The 21,744-nt window shown below is 36.9% G+C and overlaps 1 protein-coding gene across 13 annotated transcripts in view; it reads right to left on the bottom strand.

Annotated features, from left to right (window-relative positions):
- NLGN1 (neuroligin 1) overlaps window positions 1-21,744 on the bottom strand; it is a 1,017,320-nt gene that overhangs the window by 779,328 nt on the left and 216,248 nt on the right. For 7 of the 13 annotated variants that reach the window (XM_007501938.3, XM_056806787.1, XM_056806791.1 and 4 more), the window contains exon 2: window positions 1,568-2,378. In XM_007501938.3, coding sequence (XP_007502000.2) covers window positions 1,568-2,060 — 493 coding nt within the window. In that variant the 5' untranslated portion in view covers window positions 2,061-2,378. 13 annotated transcript variants of the gene reach the window in all.

The following is a 21,744-nucleotide window of genomic DNA, read 5'->3' as shown; positions in this document are numbered from 1 at the left end:
CATAATAAAACATGATCTGAAGTAGCCAAGAGTTTGGAGAAGACGAGAACATGAAGCCACAAACACTGACGAGTAAACCCCAAATTTCTCTTTTCTTATGAGTAAAGACAAACGAATGTTTCAAGAATCTCCCATCCCAGCAGACAAGACACTCTCGGTGATTTACAGAATGGGAAACTTTTTTTTTTTAATGTAGTCTGGACAAGCCACATTCAGACATATTAAGTCTCAGCAAGCCTGCAGCTGTGAATGTCTCCACTTGCACAATCTAACTAGAGGATGCTTTAAAGGTTGATTTAATTGTAGCTTCTGAATCATGTTATTTCCCATGTTTTAAGTTGTTGAACATAAATATACAAATGTTACAGTAATTTTGAAAATCTGCAAATGTTTGGGACAAAATCTGCAAGATCTCCATTTCTGCTGGGAATTGACAACAAGATTTAAATACCGTCTGAAGAAATTGACTACCTGACAACAGCAGTGGCCAAACAACCAAGGCAAAAATGTTCTGAATGTTTTACTATCGGTTTAACTTGAGTTTGCATAGGAGAAACTATGAGGAAAAAAACCCTACAATCGGTTTCTCACTACGTTTTGTTTCCTTCTGCATTTTATAAAGAGGCAAAAAGAGACTACAGGGAAGTTAGCGCTTTTATGTAGAGAAAATGTCCAGAGAAACATACATTTTCAGGCATTAAGAGATCTCTGCTCCGGCTTCTTTGCCAATACACAAATATTTTCAGCATCCTTGAAACGAACACAAAGCCAAGACACAGATGTTGCTCCTACCACCATCACCAGGGAACCAAAGAGAGAGATGCTTTACAGAAGTTATCCACTCCACTATTCTCCTCTTCTGCCATCTCTCAATTCCTTGACAAGCTTCATTAAATACAAGATATTGCCTAACCTTTCACTTCAGCATATCAGCAAAGCATCCTTTGGATGTGTTATCTTGTTCTTCCTCTCCAAGCTTTTTTTTTTTCCCCCGTTTTTGGTTTCCACTTTTATACATACCTCCTTTTCTACAAATTTTCTTGCCGGGTTTTCTTGTACATTCCTTGGATATTCTTTTTACTGAAAAATGAATAGAAGACTAGAAAATAACATGGAGCTCCATCACAGACACTCGGAGCATGCAATACCGCTAGCTCACTTAAATCTAAACTCCTGCGCTTTATTGAGTGCGAAAGATCACCCATTTCTTGAGCCTGCACATGCAAAATGGAGGAAGGCTGATGCATTTTCCCTGAAGGCATTGAGAAGGAAATGGGAATTAAGAACTGATTTCTGCCTAAATTTAACGCGTGCTATGGGGGGAAGAAAACAAGTAGAAATGGGTGGGGTGGGGAATAAAACAGATGCGCACACACACAAACACACACAAATAAGCCGCATGCACACATGGAAAATGCCTTCGTGCCAACAACAGAAAGCCATGCTTGCTACCAGTAAACATGAATTAATATTGTTAGAATTTAGAATAAGAATAATATATTTATAGATATCGATATAGATTTTTTTAAAGATCTTGCTGGATTTTTTTTTCCTTCAATTAACTCACCATCCTCTGTTGGGACATAGATATTTAAATAGAGGCAATCTTCACTCTGATCTTGTACATAAGAAGAAACTATATCCAAATTATTAGTAAACCATACAGGAAGCATCACTTCTGGCAACCTGCCATCGATAATGTTCTGCGGACACACAGGAGCAAACTGAGTAGCATTTCTGGTGTCCGACCAAGAGGATGGGGGTTCAGGAGGCTGAAAACGGCGTTCCCCTGTGGGTGGGGCAGCATATGGAACCCCAAGAAACTGAATCACAGGCCCCAAAATTTCATTATTGAGTTCCTTCTTAATCCCTCTTATTTTGCCAAAGTTGGTCGTCACCAGTGGGTCAACATCATCCAGCTTTTGGGAGGACACAGCAGAGGCCTGAAGCAAATATCCAAAGATGCACAGGGCCAGTGTGGCATCTAATCCCCGGGGTACAAGATGTGCCACCCCTGCTTTCCATGCACAGTTCAGCCACATGGATGTTGGCAGGGCCATGGTCCCACATGAGGTGTGGAGTTGACAAGGAAATAATAGTATTTGTATCCACTCGTGAAAAATGAGACAGCCGAAGAAGGCAAGTATCCTCCGGATTCTAGGAGAGCCTGTCAGGATAATCTCCAAAAGCTTTTCAAACAGCAAAGATCTTCCATTGATTTCACACTTTTTGAAACATCTTTACTTGATGTTCTTTATCAAACCATATCCCATTAGCCACTGGAGTTCCATTTTCCATAGCAGCAGAACAGTGCGAGTAGCCATTTATTTTGGATTCCCCTCTGATCAATCAAATCCAGTTAGCGGCAGGTTGATATCCTGGAGAAAATGAAAATAAATCATTAGTATGAAAGAGCTAATATGGACAGAACAGCAACAAGATGTTTTACAAGTCACTCACTGCATGGGCGTTTATGGCAACAAAGACCATGTACATCAATTTCAACAATAGGCCATTTCTGGTTCCATTTGATACAAGATGGAAAACTGAAGATTATCATTTTATAAATCTTCCTACTAAATTTCTAGAACCAGAAGCAGAAGTAGGTTGTAGTAAAACACTCTAAATTCATAATTCATAAAATATCTATTGCTAATCATTGAAATGTTCTACATTTCTCTGCTTTTGGCCTTCTCAAGCTATATATTCCAACTAATAGCCAATGAAAATTGGAGAAAGCTCCTAGCAAGGATAGCTATGTAAATGCTCAAAAATAGACTTTTGCTGATCTGAGAAATCATCCCTGCCATGCAAATGAACTCCATAAAGGAAAGACGATATCAAAGAGCCTGACCTGGCCAAAACAATGACAACTTCTGAAAGAAAAAAACATTAAAAACTGAATCAAGGTCCACTATTTCTGCTTCAAATAATCTTCGCCTTCCTGCAACTCATGCATTGTCTCCCTTCCCTGATTCGCCAAGTGTTTATCAACTTCTGGAATTATTTTGTATTAAAATCACAGTTTTAGAGCAGGAAGGGACCCCAGAGGAGAGAATTAGAATTTTGTACCCCAGGACTCCATTTCCTAGAGTCCCACTTTCATCTTCACCTTACATTCTTATGTTTTGGAGATAAAATTTCTGTAATCCCACCCCCTCTTTCTCTTCTCCCACTAATGGGGAAACTTCTCCTTACTCAGTCTTTTTCACTTTTGTCCTTTTTATTTCCTCTACTTTGAGTGATTATGAATAAATCTTGTAAAATAAATTGGAGTTATTGGATATGAATTTAAATCTTAGAGAGTCTACCATTCGATCACCACTACCACCTCCAATAATATTGCGCATGAGGCAGATGAGAGCCATAGAATGTAAATGATGTGCCCAAGGTCACTGAGCTAGTAGGTATCTGTTGTAGGAGTCAAAACTCATCCTCCTGACACCAAGTCTAGGACTCTAGCCATTATGCTTTTATGTATGCATTCATGGCCCCAGCACCATACCCCTAGCCCACCCCTACCCTGCTCTTGAGAGTGGAAAGCATTTTTGTCTCTATCTTTCTGTCTCTGCAGCATGCCACCAAAGTGATAGAAACTACTTGAGAGATGTTAGCCAAATGGAACTACAAAGAGCCATCAGAACTCATATTGTAGGTTCTCAGTATTTCTTTTGCCAAACTGAGTTTTAGGTGACTATTAAAAATAAGTTTATTTAAGGATAATTTGCTTTGCTTTGTTCCAATCACTTAGAAAGTTCTTAGCACATACTCATGGATGCCCATTTCTTTCCTAGTTTACATTAAGTCAACATGGGGCTAGTCGAAGAACACAAAATTCATAGCTGTAAGGAATCTTACCGTAATGATTAAAGGGACTGTAGAGGATTGAAAAGGTGCAGGGAATAAGGAAGGTTTGTAACAAGCTCGAAGGAATCTTATGAATGACTCTGTAAAATCCCTTCATTTTACAGAAAAGGAAATGGAGACTTGAAGAAGACACATATGAGAGATCATATAATCTTTTCCTTAGTCCTCCTGTAACCCTATTTCCTACTTTCAACCATGTTTCCAAGAATGAAAAGGGGATCAAATGGCTTTAAACATAAACGGTAAGAGAGAAAGAGATGGAATTGGTGGGGGGAAAAGTAACAGAATTCTTCATATCCATCAATACCCTCCACGTACCACAAAAGAGTTGCATTTCTTAGATCCCAGTAAATCTGCAGCTTAAAAATAACCCACTGAGTCAAAGTGATTTTTTTTCGAATGATAAATTCTAGTTCTATTTTTCTCTAATACAAAAGATCGGTACACAGTAAGCATGCGGTCTTTCCGAAGAAATCCTACCTAATCATCCCATCTTTCATATTAATGCTAATCAAACATCTAACACTGTTTACACAGTTCAAGTGTTTGAGAGCAACACAGAAGCCAATGTAACATCCAATGTAATACAATTCACAGTATAATCGCCGACTAACTGCAAAATAGCATGTAATTCGGGAAATTTGTCTTTCCTCATACAAGCAACCTTTTAAAATGCTTACATTGGAAATAATATTGTTGGTTTGTATTAGTGATGGTTTTATCCTGTCCCGTAATAGAAAGATTTCTGAAGAACTGCTGGGCTAGCAGTCAGGCTGCCCCGCAGTTTGTGTTATTAAAATGGAGATTGTAAAGGCTCCATGGGGCAGGGAGAGATTCGGTCCATGGGTGATGTTCCTTTAGCCTGGAACAATCCATCTCGGGAGATAATAAGGAGAGAGATGCAGCCGTTCCAGAATTTCCCTGTATTCATTCTCAGTTTGGCTGGCAGAGTGCATTAGCATACAAAGGACAAGGCTGATCCCCATCTTTCTCTCCCCTTGGAGTCCCAGCCTTCCCCAAAGATCTGTCTCTGCAAACCTTTCCATTCAGGTGAAAGTGCATCATGGCTCTGCTTAAGCAAAAAGACAGCTGGCCCTAATGTGTCCAAGGCTTCGCTTTCTTGGGCTTTTTCCTTTTTAGAGGCAACAACCTGAGAAAATTTGAAGTAGGGAAATGATTGGGCAGTCCTGAAATTCCCAAGGACTGGCCATTTACTCCCTGCTGCCTTTTAAGGGTATGATGGCAGATTTCCAATGAGCTCCTCCTTGAGCATGGCCCCCTTCAGGTCAAGGATGGTTTCTTTCTTTGTGTCTCCAGAGCCTGGCCCATAGTAGGTGCTTATAAAATATTTGCTGATTGATTGAATGCCTTCTCCATTTGTTATCTCCTTAGAAAGGAGTCCCCCCAGATACCCAAAAGTGGTTAATCATACCAATGGTGGTAGTATCAGATTATAAATTGAAGACCAGGCACTAATCTGCTTTGGTAGATAAACTTTTCTTACCATTTCTTTCCTATAGTAATGAAGTCACAGGTCTTACCCCATCCCTATCTCTAGGTTGAGTGCCATGAAAAAAATAAAAACAAACAAACAAACAACAACAAACAAACCTAGAGATTCTTCCTTAGAAGACTGCAATGAGGATCAGATGAGAATGAAAAATCCCATCCTACAATCCAATCCCACAAATATTTATTAAGTAACTACTTCGTACCTAGCACCAATATTTCATGTTTTAAAAACCTTAAAATATTATAGCTATACATTTATGCTATATTTTCCTTAATTAAACCAATATAGACCTCCAGTATTCTGTAAACTGGAGAACAGGAGCTGCTTCAGTTTTGTCTCTGTGATGCCTTCAATAGTATTAATAATGCTAAAAAAAATGCTTGTGGAACTGCTGAACTGACTTTCTTAACTCATCATCCACATAATCTTAGGTTTTACAAGAAAGATACTGTAAAATCACAACAAAATAAGCTTAATAATAAAATCCTGCATAACTAAAGTGAACCATGAATCCTTTCCAATAGAATTTTTGCTCACATTCCAGAAGGATGTTAGATATTGTTCAGTAGAATTGTTGGGAGAGATCTTACGAATAGTGGGGAAAAGGATCTTCACTATCACGTGATCCTGGACAAGTCACCCCACTTCCAAAAGTGTCCTCATCTAAAAATGATCATCATAAGCTTGTACTAGTTCTCTTCTACAATTATATTGAGAAAAGTGTTTATTTAAACCTTAAAAGGCTCTGGAAATATTATTATTGTTGCTGTTATTATTATTATTATTATTATTGTTATTACACCTCAGGAAGTGCTCCAGTGATGTTTCAGTTCACTCACCTTGCCCATTTCCTTATATACCACTGAGATGCCCAAAGTGTATAACGAATTCCATAATCATTTCTTCTCTTTCCCCCCTAGCCTTCTGAGTCAAGCATGAAAAATATTTGGTTAAAATTATATATTGGTGTTGACGTATCTAACTCTAAAGGCCCTCAAATCTGTTGTCGGCTTAGGCTTAACCATGAATACATTTCAGAAGCTTTGACATATTAGCAAGCCAGTCACTGAGAAAGGTTTTAAGTTTCCTTAGGAGAAAGGTAGTGCTTAAATATGGCTTGCAACTGTCACAGAAACAAAGCTTATTTATATTCTAGAGCCAAATATCATGCATGTTGGATAGAGATTTTTTTTCATTGTGATCTTGCTTTGTAGTCTTGGAATAGCTATTAGAAGCAGAGAAAGAACAGACAAGGTCTAGAAGAGAAACTCAAAAATAAAATAATTCTTGGTAATAATATTAGATTAACCTCACTCAGGAAGCCAATCAATTCCAATGGGACTCAGGTAAGAAACAAGACTTTCAAGTTGGCCTTGCTGACAGGTCAAGCGGACAGTTCTGAAATGAGTTTAACCTAAATGGAACAAAGAATCTCCTGCCTCCAATTCTCTCCTCCACTGGCCCTCAAATCTTTATTTCAGGGGCTCTTGAGGATAAGTAATATGTGGCCCCTCATAAAATGATACTCTTATCTGGGAAAGGAAATTAAATTCGACTCTATGATTAATGAAACATTTATTAAGCACCTCTATGCACGTATATCATCCATTTATTGAAGTGAATTAAATTCAATTGTTCAAAGAAACTCATGAAGTAATTAACAGCTTCTCCTGACTTCATTAATCCCATCCTAAAACCCAATCCCATGAACATTTGTCAAGTATCTACTATGTATATGGCGCTTGGATGGGCACCAGGTATACAAAGTCAAAGTGAAAAACAGTCCTTGCCCTCCATGTATGTATTTAATGGAAAACAAGTGATTTATTAGATTTACTAGTCACTAAGTGAGACAAGAAAGACATAGGATCATTATGTGATGGTTATAAAAAGAAGACAAGTAAAAAATGGATTTTCAAAAATGCGGAGTCACAGCCTTCAATGTGCAGCTCAGCAATAGGATACGATAGAGTGGCCACTGTTATATTTCATTCTCTTATTGAAAGAACTGTTGACTATTCCAGGATAGCCTGATCCTGCATCAAAATTTGTTTTAACCTTGTCCCTTCCAAAAATCTCAAACTACAAAGAAAGAAAATGAAAGCCTAAGTTCTTTGAGGTGTTGCATCAGGTATGATACTCTTCTGATCTTTTCTATCATGTAAAATGATACATTGCAGAATCTCAAGTAGGTCATTTTAAAAGTTTTTTAAAAGAATAAAGAATGAATGAATGAATGAACGAATGAATGAATGAACGAATGAATGAATGAATGAATGAATGAATGAATGAATGGATGAACACAGGAAAAGATAACGGAAAGGAGGACAGGGAGTATAGCTTATGAACTCCAAGAACAATTATGGTTGGCAAATCATTTAAAAGGGAGATATCCCACTAATCAGGAGTGCATTGTGAATTTTTTCGAAGGTTACACTAGGCTGGAGTCACTCTTTAGGATATAAATGGCTTTATTAGTAAACATTGTCCTGTCCTGTACTGCACTGCACTCTTGGCACTGGTTACTACTCTAAGGAGGCATTTGAGCTCTGCATTATAAGCTAGAACCATTCTGCCTGCAGGCTTCCCATTTCCTGTGTATAAACCACAATACAGTTTTTAAGTCACCTTCTATCCAATTGCATCAATGGCAAATCCACCTTTCAATGAGATGATGACAGGCTTCTTCTCTGTGGGATAGAGAAGATAATGAAAATGGAACAGTGTAAGTATTGTAGACACTCCAGGGTTAGAGAGCTATACCTAGGGCAGGTCCTCTGCGGCAAAGTCCCAAGAAATCAATAACAGGGAGGGTTCATTTACTCTCCACAGCCCTCTAAGGTATGGCGGCACAATATGGTCCCAGTCCAAACCTTCCACGGGATCTTATGGCAACACCATTCTTTTTCTCCACCATATTCTCTGAGCCACTAACTTCACAATTCCCCCCACCCCAGTGATTACTTTTCTAGGTGAAACAACTCCTATTTATGACAATTCAGGCTTGTAATAATCCAGTGGAATTAAAACCCAAAGGAAACTTGCATTCATATACTGCTATATCCTTCTTTTATGAAAGAAGAAGCTAAGGCCCAGGTAGTTTGATGATTTTTTTTTGTTAGATTTGTTCAATTTACCTAGATTGGATTTTTAAAAAATTCTTATTGAGGAAGCTGCTCTTTGCCAATGTCTTTCAAATTTAAAAAGGAAATAAAAACCATTTAGGGTCTTACAAAATGAAATTGAAAATAAATTTCTATGGAATATGGTGAATACTGCAGGGTATATTGTTAAAGTTAATTGGTGATCCTGTAAGTGTCCAGATGGAAATGAATAATCCTTCAATAGCACAAGATAGACATTCATCTTTGGCTGGGATATTCAGCTGCTGCTTTTGTCTGAAAGGGGTCACTTTTGGGTCACAAACATTTCAGCTAAATATAAAGAAGACTTAAATTAGAGCTGTCTGAAAAGCTGATAAACTGGAGAGAGTCCAGAGGAGGGCAACCAGAATGGGGCAAGGCCATGAGGCCATGTCATATGAAGATTGGCTGAAGAAACTGGGGATATTTAGACATGAGAATAAAAAGACCCAGGGAACATGATGGCTATCTTCAAGTATTTGAAGGGTTGACACATGTGGAGATGGCATTAAATGTCTTCTATTTGACTCTAGGGTAGATCCTGGAGCAAAGGGTAGAAGATCAGAAGTCAGTTTAAGCTCCATGTTAAGAAATCCTTCCTAACAAGTAGATGTGCTTCTGTAGAATAGGCTTCCCCCAACAATTACCAGATATCACATCATCCACATCATCCACATCATCAAAGGTGGTGGATAACCACTTACTAGAAATGGCGAACCACTCCAGTATCTTTGCCACAAAATCCTTAAAAGGGGGTCATGAAGAATTGGACATGACTGAAATGACCAAAAAACAACCATTCGTTGGGGATGCTGTAGGGGGAGGGATTCTTCTTGGGTTTGGGTTGAACTACTGGACCATTTGACCCATGCCAATACTGATACTTTTAAAGTGGACTGAGTTTTTAATTATTTGTGGAATTCCCCACAATTATTAATGTCCAAAAAGAAGCAAGTTGATAAAGCAGGAGTCTATGAATTAATGGCTTTTTTAAAAGTCATTTCATCAGAATTTGCTTTCTTTGTACTATTGTTTCGTGTCTATACAAAGATTACTCTAAAAGTCCACAGTCAAGAAAAAGGTTAGGAATCCCAGCTAGAAAGCCACGTGTTGATATCTTGTAGCAGAGGTCAGTCACATCAGTCATGAGGCTATATCAGATGACATTGAATTGGAGGCTTCTGTGGATCTATTTGTTTAATTAGTCATTAGCAGCTATAGCAACTGGTAATGGAAAAAGTATGGTAGAATTAATTTTCAGTAAATTACCTGTTTAAAATCACATTTTGAATGGTCTGTGCTTTATTTATGGTTTAACTGCACCAATGAAAAAAGCTCCAGGAGGAGGGCAGATATGGATGTCATTACCTATAGCACTGAGATCTCAGATCCTTGAATTCTCCATAGACCAGTATGGACAGAATTTGCAGGATCCATAGGGAAAACTGAGGTAGGTGCTCACAATACTGAAATTTAGTTAACCCTGGCTTCCTAAAAATAAAAACAGAAGGCTGGTTCACCTATACAACTGACCTCTAGAAGTAACTTTACCCTGACTGTCTTTCTCAAATGACTTGATGACCATATGGCCAGCAAGTAGAGGATAAAACATCTTCTCTGATACTCATCACTCTCAAATCTTTCCAGTTTAAGAATTGTGCCTGAGATAATACAATTTCATCTCTATCTTTGTCCCAAGAAAGTTGAGCGAAATTCAAGTAGAAATGATCCCTGCAGGCAACATATTGACTTAGGAACCACAAATAACATTATCTATGTTGTATTTAATTTTTTAATAGTTCCCAATTAGATTTTAATCTGTTTCAAGCCACACTGTGGAGTATTGTTTGACCACTTGGTCAGAGAGCCTTAAGTTTGACAACTTGGGTCTAAGGTTCCAACAACCCTAAAAATATTTTAAAAACTCATGAACTTAAAGCAGAGTCGACTAATCTCTAACCCCTAACATTGTCGGCTAGCATCCTCCTGCTCTGGGCTGCATAGTCTGACCCAAATACTTGTTATAAAACTCAACTCGACCTCATTTCCTCCTCTCTATACCTCAGAAAACCAATGGCTCTGTCTATGAGTACTTTGATGGTAGATTTAGAGTTTAAAGAAAACGTGGAAGTCCTCTACCATAACTCTCTCTATTTACAGATAAGGCAACCAAAGCCTGGAGTGGATAAAGGATCTTCCCAATATCATGTAGGAAGGAAGATGCCATGTTGTCCAACTACCTTATTTTATAGATGAGGAAACTGAGTCCCACTTGGAGACATGAACAGACTCACAAGGCAGTCCCTAAAAGATCGTATTTCAGCCCAGCTTCTTTGACTCCAGACACTTTTCTATGTAGTACCTATATGATGGGTTATGCCATGCTTGCCTCTTTGGAAGAGTGGAGACTTTTCATTCCCAGTGCCTTCCTCAATAGATGCCCTCATTTTTTTTTTGCTTTGTTTTTTAAGTCCCCTATCATCAGAAATTGGTATATTTTTGGAAGGGATTTTTCCAAGTTTCTCAACCTTCAGCCCAAGCCAGAGTGAGTCAATTCTGACACATAAGTAGGATGGTTAAAAAACGAGAGAGCCATTAAAATGTTCTTTCAGCCCCAGACGTTCGTGGAAAGTGCCAAAAGGGAATGTAACAAAAGGAATAACCCTTGATTCAAGCCTAGGCTAAGACCACCAGTTCTTCTCACAACAGCCACAAAAGCTTCTGGTTACTCCTGACAGGGCTTTTGTTGTTGTTCAGTCATGGACAACTCTATGGGACTCCATTTGGGATTTTCTTGGCAGAGATATACTGGAGTGGTTGGCCACTTCCTTCTCCGGCTCATTTTACAGATATGGAAACTGGGCAAACAGAGTTGAGTGACTTGTCCCAAGTCACACAATTAGTAAGTGTTGAGACTGGGATTTTAACCCAAAACAGGGAGTCTTACTGACTCCAGGTCCTGACTGCACTCTATTTGCTGTGTCATTGACCGAAGAGGAAAAAAGAAAAGTTCCTGTTTATCTCCAGACTCTGCCAATTAGTCCTCTTTCTTCTTTTCATCTTCAGTTAACTGCCCCACCAACCCCAAATCATAATCTTTATGGATCATGTGTGTACCAAGGAGAGAGTGAATCCCTACCAAGCACTAAGTGAGTCCTAACAGTTTAATGAGTCATAAAAATCGTCATATGCCTTTAGATGGCCAGATAAAAAACACAGAATTCATAAAGCAGAGACAAATGCCATGCTATATAGCCAAAAGTGCAACCTTTGTTTACTGTTGAACATTATTTTGCACATGTCATTTGTAATTAACCTAATTAATCCAGTTTTCTTCAGAGTGAAATATAAGCTTAATATACTTCTTGGTAAATTATAACATCCCAAATATTCAGACTCCATATTATAAGTCCCTAATGAGTAATTTATGAAAATTAAATTAATAAAAATCCATGTTAAAAGCCCTGAAAAGATTTATTTCTATCTTCATTTGCCAATCTTTGATTTCAAGATATCTCTGCCTAAAATAGTTTATAGGTTTCAGAATGGAAATGAACTTACTCATCACTTTACATCGGGGGAAACTGTGAGTCCCAAAAGTATAGTGACTATTTTAAGGTCTCATAGCTAGAAATTAAAAGAGCAAGGATTTGGATCCAGCTCTTCCATCTTCCACCTTGTGCTTTCTGTTATATCACATGACTTCCATATTTTTCATTATTCTTTATGGTTCCTTCCAGGATGCCATACCATTTGGTCAACTCAATGAAAGAACAAATATTTTTATTTGATTTTTTATTTATAGAATTTATTTTTTATAGAATTATACAAATTTAGAGCAGGAATTAATGAGATTTAGAGAATTCCTAACCGAATTTCTTTCCAGAATACTTTATATCTGAGGTAACTGAGGCCCAAGAATAATCAATGACATATACAAGGTAGCAATAACATAATGTAATGGATAGCATCTTAGAGTTAGGAAGTCCTGGGTTCTAATCCTGCCTCTGATTTTTACTGACTGTGTGATCCTGAGGAAGCTGTTTAACCCCGCTGAGCTTCAGTTTCCCATTCTACAAAATGATGATAATAGTATCTGTAGCACTGACCTCAAAAGGATGACGAAACTCAAATGAAATATTTTGTGCAAACTGTTTTACAAACTCTGAAGTGCCATATAAATGTCAGTAGTTATTAGTAGTAGTATCTAGGTCATCCCAAATGCATATCTCTTAGCTGCTCACCCAGGACTACTTTCTGTGAAATAGTTGACTCTTCGAATGTACTCAAAAAACAGCAAATTCAGTTATTTTGCAATTATGCAAATAGCTACCAAGAATCATGACCACTTGGTGAAAGGACCTATTGGAGTCAGCATTAGACACAAACATATGTGTTTACATAGAAGCAGATAGATATGTCCACATTTATATATAATATCCATATTTAAGTATATACATGTATTAATATGTACACATATCTATGTCTAAAATTATGGAGAAAGGGGAGAAGAAGGGAAGGAAGAGAGTGAAAGAAGGAGAAGAGAGGTGATAGAGAAAGGGATGAATAGATGGATGGATGGATGGATGGATGGATGGATGGATGCTAGGTGGACAGAGAGATGAAGAGTTAAATGATAAATAATTGGATGGGTAGAATAAAACAATACATTGAAGCACTAAGTAAATATTAGGTGGGACAGTGGAAAAAATGTCAAGAAGATTCATCTCCCTGAATTCAAATCTGATCTCAGACACTTTTAGCTCTTTGACCTAGGCAAGTCATTTAACCCTGTTTGCCTTAGTTTCCTCATCTGAAAAATAAGCTGGAAAAGAAAATGGCAAACCATTCCTATGTCTTTGCCAAGAAAACCCTAAATGAGATCACAAAGAGTAAGACTTGGGAAAAAAACTGTATTATTATTATATATTCAGTTCAGCAAGCATTTATGCTCTTTTTTACAAATATAATTTATATATTTATAATGCTAGGCATTGTGTGGGGTACTGAGATATGAGGAGAAAAATAAAAAAGTCCCTCTTTTGGAGAAGCTCACCATTTTCTACTAAAGGGAAACAACACATAGACTAATAAGCCTAGACAAAAGTATCCAAAATAAATATAATGTAATAAAGCATTCTGGTAAGTGATGATGGAAAGCATTGATATCTAGGAGGTTTAGAAAAGGCTTCCTGTAGGAGGAGGCTGAAAGGAACTGAATATTTCATGAGGCACAAATGGGGAGAGAGAGTATTCGAGGCATAAGAGCACTCAAAAGTTAAGGTAGCCTAGTTTAATGGACAAAGGAATGTGTTTAGATTCTGGAAGTCCTGGATTCAAGTCTTTCCCATGGAAGCTTCAGGCAATTCCTTCATAATCTAGAATTCTAAGGAGTGTGGGATTAGAGACATCCCCATAAAAAGTCAATTGCAGATCTTTGATTTATTGGCATAGATTTCAGAAGCTTTAAAGGAAGACCAGGGTCAGAGCTAGAGGGGGCAGAAAGGTTGAAGGAAGAGATGCCTCCATTAAAGAAAGGCCAGTTGTACTAATGTATCAAAGAATATCTATATCAATATATGCACTGGAGCATTTAGCACAGTATAAAAGGTAATGATGATGGTAATTTTTTAAACCACAAGGGGGAAAAAAAGATAGATAACTCTGTTACTTGTGTGTAAAGTTTTAGACAGCTAAGTAATACAGATTTAAATTTAAAATGACAGATGCATCAGCTTGGAACATCATGGGCACTGAAGGGAACCTATATTCTTTTAGCAGCTCATAGTTAACTATTAAATGGTATTGGGTTGAGAATTTAGTGACAAATGCCAGTAAACATTGTATATAGAGGAGCAAAATCCTGCTTCCAGAGAGCTAAAGGGAAAGATCTGTTGATAGTGGTCAAATATGCAGAAGCCTAAAGCCCCAATTTAATTCATCAAGTGCTTTTGTGCTTGATGAAAAATTAATTTCTGAAAAATTAATTTGTACAAAACATTATGATAAGTTCTGGGAATTTTAAAATATGTATATTTAAAATATGTAACATTTAAGTTTAAATAAATAAATTTAAATAAAATTTTAACTTAAAAAAATGAAAACAGATAGGTCTTGCCCTCAAAAAGTTAACTTTCTATTAGGGGCAAACAGCATGTGCTCCAGGAAGATTTTGATAGGATTATGAGAAAGATCACAAATAGATTCAGAGCTAGTAGGGACCTTCGAGGTCATCTAGTCTGATTCCTTCATTTGAAGAGGGACAGAATATTTTCAGCTTGGAGAATAATGGAAGGTTTCTAGGAAAGAGGTGGCATTCAATTTGGTCCTGGAAAAACTTTGTTTAGAGTCTTTTTAAAAAATACTCCTTGAAAAAAAATACTCCCTGAGCCATAAGAAATGAAAAGCAAATTCATTTTTGAAAAATTTTGGAAAGACTTAATGAAATAATGGAGAGCAAAATGAGCAGAATGAAAACAGGATATACCACCTCAGAATTGATATTTGAAGAATAACCTGTGAATGTCCACCTCCTGAGAAAGAACTGATAAATAGAAGCTAAACTGATAAATAGAAAATAAAAATGAAAGGTATAATTTATAAAACAAAGGTTTTTGGTTGAGAAGTGCTTTTATGGTGCAAATGGGGAAGGGAGGTGATGAGATAACTGCAAATTTTATTGGAACAAATAAACAAATTAGTTGTTTTTAAAAGATTCATCTAAAATCAAAGCAAAAAAATTCATAAAACTACTATAATTTGTGAAAATCTGATTTTTTTTTAGAATATCACCACTTTCCCCCTTTAATCTATAACCACCCTTAATTGTTTTGACACAATGAATAGAGTGCTGACCTGGAGTCAGGAAGCCTCAAGCTCATACTAGTGATGTGACTCTGAGCAATTCATTTTAATCTATCAGCCTTGGTTTCCTCATTTGTAAAATCAAAATAATAATAGCACCTATTCCCTCTGACTATTTTGAAAAAAGAATGAAATGATCTTTAGAAAGAGTTTTGCAAGCCTTAAAACACTCTCTATATGTTAGTTATTAATTGTAGGAAAGGAATAGGTCAGTGTGGATTGCCTATGAGTTGCATAACATCTAAATGAAGAATGAAGACTAAAGTCAGTGGTTTGCAGATATCCTAGAGTTTAGTATTGTAAATCAGACAAAATGTCTCAGAGAGAAGCTGAGGCAAATAGTCTTTCATCCTTTTTATCTGGATATTGTTGTGTGCAGACTTAATGTAAGAGGAAGTCTTTCCCCCAAAAGCTCTGGGTCTAGAAACCCCCAAAACTACTTGTTTGGTAGATAAATTGGAAAAATTTTAAGGACATCAGGGTTAAGACAGTTATACAAGATTTTTATTACTTGAAGTGCCCCCATGGTAAAAATATGTTATTGATAGTAATAGTGTTAAAATTATAAATATGGGATAATATATCAATAATAGTTATTGAAAACATAAATATATAATAGTAACAATGCACAGTCATATATTGTCAACAATATATAATGAAATCTCACTGTCCTTCCTAAGAGATGATATAAAGAGAAAATAACATTTTCTTTGGAATCAAACAATCCGAGTTCAAATTCTTATTTTAATACTACCTTTTTGACCCAGAACTAGTCACTTAACTTCTATGGTATTCAGTTTCCTCATCCATTAAATATTGAGAACTAGACTAGGTGATCTCTAAGTTCCTTTCCAGCCAGAAATATAACTCTAATTCTATAAGTCTATAAGCTTTGTTGTTGTTCCACCGTTTTGGCCAGATCTTACTCTTCTTGACCCCATTTGGAGTTTTCTTGACAAAGTTATTGTAGTGCTTCACCATTTCCTTCTCCAGCTCATTTTGCAGATCAGAAAACTGAGGCAAACAGGGTTAAGAGACTTGCCCAAAATCACACAGCTAGTAAGTGTTTGATGTTAGATTTAAATTCAGGACTTTCTGACTCCAAGTCAAGTGCTCTATTTACTTATCTGCCATAGCATTTGTGCTAAAAGAAGGTAAATCTATTCACTATAAATACAAATCCCCCAAATATACTGAGGATAAAATAAATCCACTGGAAAGAGGATACCATCACAGACAAAAAGATTTCCCAGAATCACCTGGGCATAACATTGACTCATGGAAATATGAGTCACATTTGAGATAGATGTAATCATAATGAATCCTCATAATTCTCCAAATTACATGAGATGAAAAACTGTCAAAATATAGAGACCTTGCAGAAGAAATAAAAACTGTGAGGAAACAGAATGAAATATACATCATTCCTTATATCTACTCTGTTACTAGAATTGTCCCAAAGATATCATTATCATCAACATCACAGATAACAATAGAAATTGTGCTTTAGAGTTGGCAAAGTACTTTACAAATATCATCGAATTTATTCTCACAGTAAGCCAAGAGATACTATGATTCCTATTTTACAGATGAGGAAGCTGAGGCAAATAGTGGTTTGATTTTTTTGTTTCATTTGTTTTTTGTTTGTTTGTTTTTTTTGTTTGTTTGTTTGGTTGGTTCAGTTAGTTTGGTATGGTCTGGTTTTTAGTTTGGTTAGTATTGTTTGGTTTGGTTAGTTTGATTTGGTTGATTTGATTTGATTTTTGGTTTGGTTGGTTTTTTGTTTGGTTGGTTCAGTTAGTTTGGTATGGTTTGGCTTTTTGTTTGGTTAGTTTGGTTAGTTTCGTTTTGTTTGGTTTTTGGTTTTGTTAGTTTGATTTGGTTGGTTTGGTTTGGTTGGTTTGGTTTGGTTTTTGGTTTGGTTTGGTTGGTTTGGCTTGGTTTTTGGTTTGGTTTGGTTAGTTTGATTTGGTTGGTTTAGTTTGGTTGGTTTGGTTTGGTTTTTGGTTTGATTTGGTTGGTTTGGCTTGGTTTTTGGTTTGGTTTGGTTTTTGGTTTGGTTTGGTTGGTTTGGTTTGGTTTTTTGGTTTGATTTGGTTGGTTTGGCTTGGGTTTTGGTTTGGTTTGGTTTGGTTTTTGGTTTGGTTTGGTTAGTTTGGTTTGGTTTTTGGTTTGATTTGGTTGGTTTGGCTTGGTTTTTGGTTTGGTTTGGTTTTTGGTTTGGTTTGGTTGGTTTGGTTTGGGTATTTTTTAGGGATTTGCCCCTAGTCACACAGCCATTAAGTGTCTAAGGGCAGATTTGAAGTCAAGTTTTCTTGACTTCAGGTTCCCCTGACCCTCTCCTCTGTGCCAACACTTTTATCCAATTACACAAATCAATCATTTAATACTTCTGCAAACAACCCACTGAAACCATAGTATAAAGGAATAATTTTTGTCCCCTAAATATTTCTTTCTGAATTTTATTGTATAAAACCTGGAGAGGTAAGAACTACAATTACTACTACTCACATTTGTCTAGAGCTCTAAATTTTACAAAGTACTTGATACACATAATATCATTTAATCTTCACAAGAACTCTCTAAGCTAGATAATTAATGTAGGTTTTTAACATCACCATTTTGCAGACAAGGAAATTAGGGCCCAAAGAATTGAAAAAGCTTGCCTTTAGCCACACACAGCTGTAAGTGAAGAAAGTTGGATTTAAACCCAGTTCTTCCTGACTACAAATGTGGGGTTCTCTCCTTTCCTTCCACTAACCCCAAAAGTGAGGAAAGAAGGGAAAACCATTGGAAAACATCATCAGGTACCCAACATGATATACCTCAAAACGGAAATGCAAGAAAAGTCACCTGTTGCAAGCATCTTTGTCAAGAGAATGGTTTGGATTAGGTGTTACCTGAGATGCCTTCCTACTCTCAGTCTAAGATCTACAATCCTGGGATGTGTCAGCTATTCAGGCTGAAAACTGCACTAAGACTTTTGGAAGACCCTGTCTAATGGTAACCACTCAATAAAAACTTTGAACCTAAGATCTCAAAAGATTGAACAAAACTTTAAAACTGATGAATGTTTGTTGCCTCCTCCTGGATGCTAACACAGGAACTTCAGGAACTGTTTTAGAGTCAGCCCAGTGTACTTTTCCCCCTTCTTGTGATGTATCATGGTGGTGCCTGATTTTACAGCTGTAGCTGTAACTTCCCTTTAGTTTGCTCCAAAATGAATTTCATGCTTAACTTGTTTTTCTTAATTAAACTTCCTTTCCCAGCCCCTAATATGGGTATTATTAAAACTCATTAGTCCCATTCACGCTGGCCTGTCACTTTCGGGCTCCACATTCATACATTGAAGGGCTCCGTAGCTATATATAGGGCGAAGATTAAATAATAAATATGAGGACTTGAGCGGTTTATGAGTGTCAGGATGAGAAAGGGGCTGCAAGGCCCATAAGGTTTCTTGCAAAGAAAGGCATTGGGGCTAACTCTAACATGCTGACATCTCTGATCCATAAAGGCTGCAGTAATGGCAGCAATAAAGGTACAGGGCCATTGACTGAGAATTTCCCTCACACAACGGAAACAGGCGGCGAAGAGCTTCTATTTACTGTTGTATAAAAAGGGAGCCATGGAATAATTTCTCAAAAGATTGATGTAGAATCATTTCAAACTCCTCAAGGGATTTGCTTTTTTTTTCTGCTGTCTTCTGTGCACTGGACAATCAGATGTCCTCCTCCTTTCCAAAAATAAGTTGCTTCTTTTGCTGTTCAGTCATTTTTCAGTTGTGTCCAACTCTTTATGACCCCATTCTGGATTTTCTTGACAAAGATATTCTATTTGCCTCAGTTTCCTCTTCTGTAAAATGAGTTGTAGTATTAAATAGCAAATCACTCCAGGATCTTTGCCAAGAAAGCCCCAAATGAGATCACAAAGAAGAGATCACTGAAAAATGGCTGAAAAATAAATAATGATAATATAACAATAATAACCTGAAAGTTATGGACAATTATAAAATTAACCAGAATTTCAAATGACAATATTTCAACTCAGATCATACCTCAGATATATATCAGTTGTGTGTCTCTGGACAAGTCATTTTAGCTCTCTAAATCTCATTTTTCTCAATTAAAATGTATGGATCATAATAGAAACTCCCATTTCCCATTCTTATGAGAATCAAATTATTTCATTCATGTAATACACTTTATAATACACTTTTCAAGGAACAATTATTTTTATTTTTAACAAGATCCAAAATTCCATTATTGGTTCATATGAGGCACTGGATTTAGAGTCAGGAAGCCCTGGGTTCAAATATTTCCTCAGATTTTTCCTAGCTGGGTCATTTGCCAAGTCTCTTAACTTAAAGTGCCTCAGTTCCCTGAGATGCAAAATTATGTGTGACTGTGAGGGTCTCTTGGGTGTCTTCCATTTCTAAACCAATTATCTTATGATTCGTTGGCAATGAAGACACAATATTATCCCTTTATACTAAGTAAAGTATCATAAGAGATGGAAGATTTGTACTCATGGTATCTCTTAGTGTATTATTTGAAGGATTTTAAGAAATGGAGGACAGCTAGGTGGTGAAGTGGATAGAATGCTAAGCCTGGAGACATGAAGACTTCTCTTCCAAAGTTTAAATCCTGTCTCAGACATTTGCTAGCTGTGTGGCCCTGGGCAGGTCACTTAACACTGTTTGTCTCAATTTTCTCCTCTGTAAAATGGACTGCAAAAGGAAATGGCAAACCACTCCAGTATCTTTGCCAAGAAAATCCCAAATAGAGTCACAAGGAGTTGGACATGACTGAACAACATAGGAAATGTATGGTCATTTTTATTTAGCACTCAATTAAGAGTATATAATGACTAACAGAGGGATGGGGAGTAGTGTTGGTACCAATTCATGCAGAACAAGAGGAGTGCAGGCATGGGGGGTAGACATGCAGTCAAGAAGAGAAAGGTTCAAGTCTACCTGCTAGCTATAGGATCCTGTGAAAGTCATCTAAACTCTCAAGTCTCAGTGAACTGTTTAAATCTATGTACAGTGAAAAGGGAAATGGTTCTCAAGTCAAAGGTCCTGCGTTCAGGTCCTGTCCTCAGATCCTGATCTTGGAAGTGACTCTTTTGGGGACTCCATTTCCTCAACTGTAAAATGAAAGAGTTGGCTTCTCAGGTCTCTTTTACAACTAGATCTGTGAACCTATGAACATTTTATTTTTTTTTAATATTTTTCATTTCATTAACTATTTCCCAATTACATTTTTAAAAATATTAACATACATTTTTTAAAACTTTGAGTTTGAAATTCTCTCCATCCCTCCTGGCCCTTGATATTGACTATACATGTGATGTCATGAAAAACATATTTCCATATCAGCTATGTTGCTAAATAAATTAAATAAAAGCAACAAAAATCAAGTGAAAAAAGTCTGCTTCAATCTGCACTCAGAGTTCATCTGCTTTCTCCCTGGAGCTCGATGGCATTTTTAATGATGGGTTTTTTGGAACTGCTATGAACACTGTGGATATGCATTAGTGGAAGGCATTTGTACACTGGGATTTCTCCACATTAATGACCTCATGGGCCCATACGAGGGAATAAGGGTGAAGGGAAGAATATAAAGCAAAGCTCAGCAGTAGTTGAGCAGCTCAGACATCCTAGTCAGTTTTGAAATAGAACAGAACCTCAGTTAAAAAGTTGGTAATCAGGAGAAGAGAAGCTGGTCAGGACCCATTGAAGGCAACAGGTGCAAATACCCCAGCTGAGCCCTGACAAGTGCCACATGAATCTCTGTAGTAGTAATAGCCTGTTCCGAAACCAGGAGTCATTCCTTTTCACTACTATAAAATGTGCCTTCATTTGCAGAGCTCAGTGAGGCTTTCCTTTGCCATTCCTTCTTTCCTTTTGCAATCCATGAACCACCTATAGAATGCCTCAGAAATAAACACAGAACATTAGTTGACTACGATATCTTTCACGGAAGTTATTACCCAAACATAACTATTTGATGCCCTTATTGTAGACATGAAAATAAAATGAACTTTTTCAGTAGTTCAGTCAGAGTCTTTGAGTAGCTCTGACATTGTCTACTCAGCTTCTCCATGACACTGATCTAACTAACTGGCTTATAACTCTCACTTTTAATTCAGCGGATAAATTGGCTTGTTTTTTTTTTTTTCAAATCCTGATTTTTCAAAAGCCAGTGGGAGGTTTTAGCTAGTCATTTCCAAAGAACTGCCTCTATCATGCACAGACATAAATTTTAATGTGTGGATTATAGTATGTAAATACTGCTTGCAAAATTGGGGAAAAAAATTTAAAATATACCAATTAGCCATTTCCATGATGCTACAGAA

This window comes from Monodelphis domestica, chromosome 8, assembly GCF_027887165.1.
Source record: "Monodelphis domestica isolate mMonDom1 chromosome 8, mMonDom1.pri, whole genome shotgun sequence".
NCBI lineage: Eukaryota > Metazoa > Chordata > Mammalia > Didelphimorphia > Didelphidae > Monodelphis > Monodelphis domestica.
The sequence above is the reverse complement of the archived record's forward strand: the minus strand, read 5'-3'. Positions and strand labels throughout refer to the sequence as shown.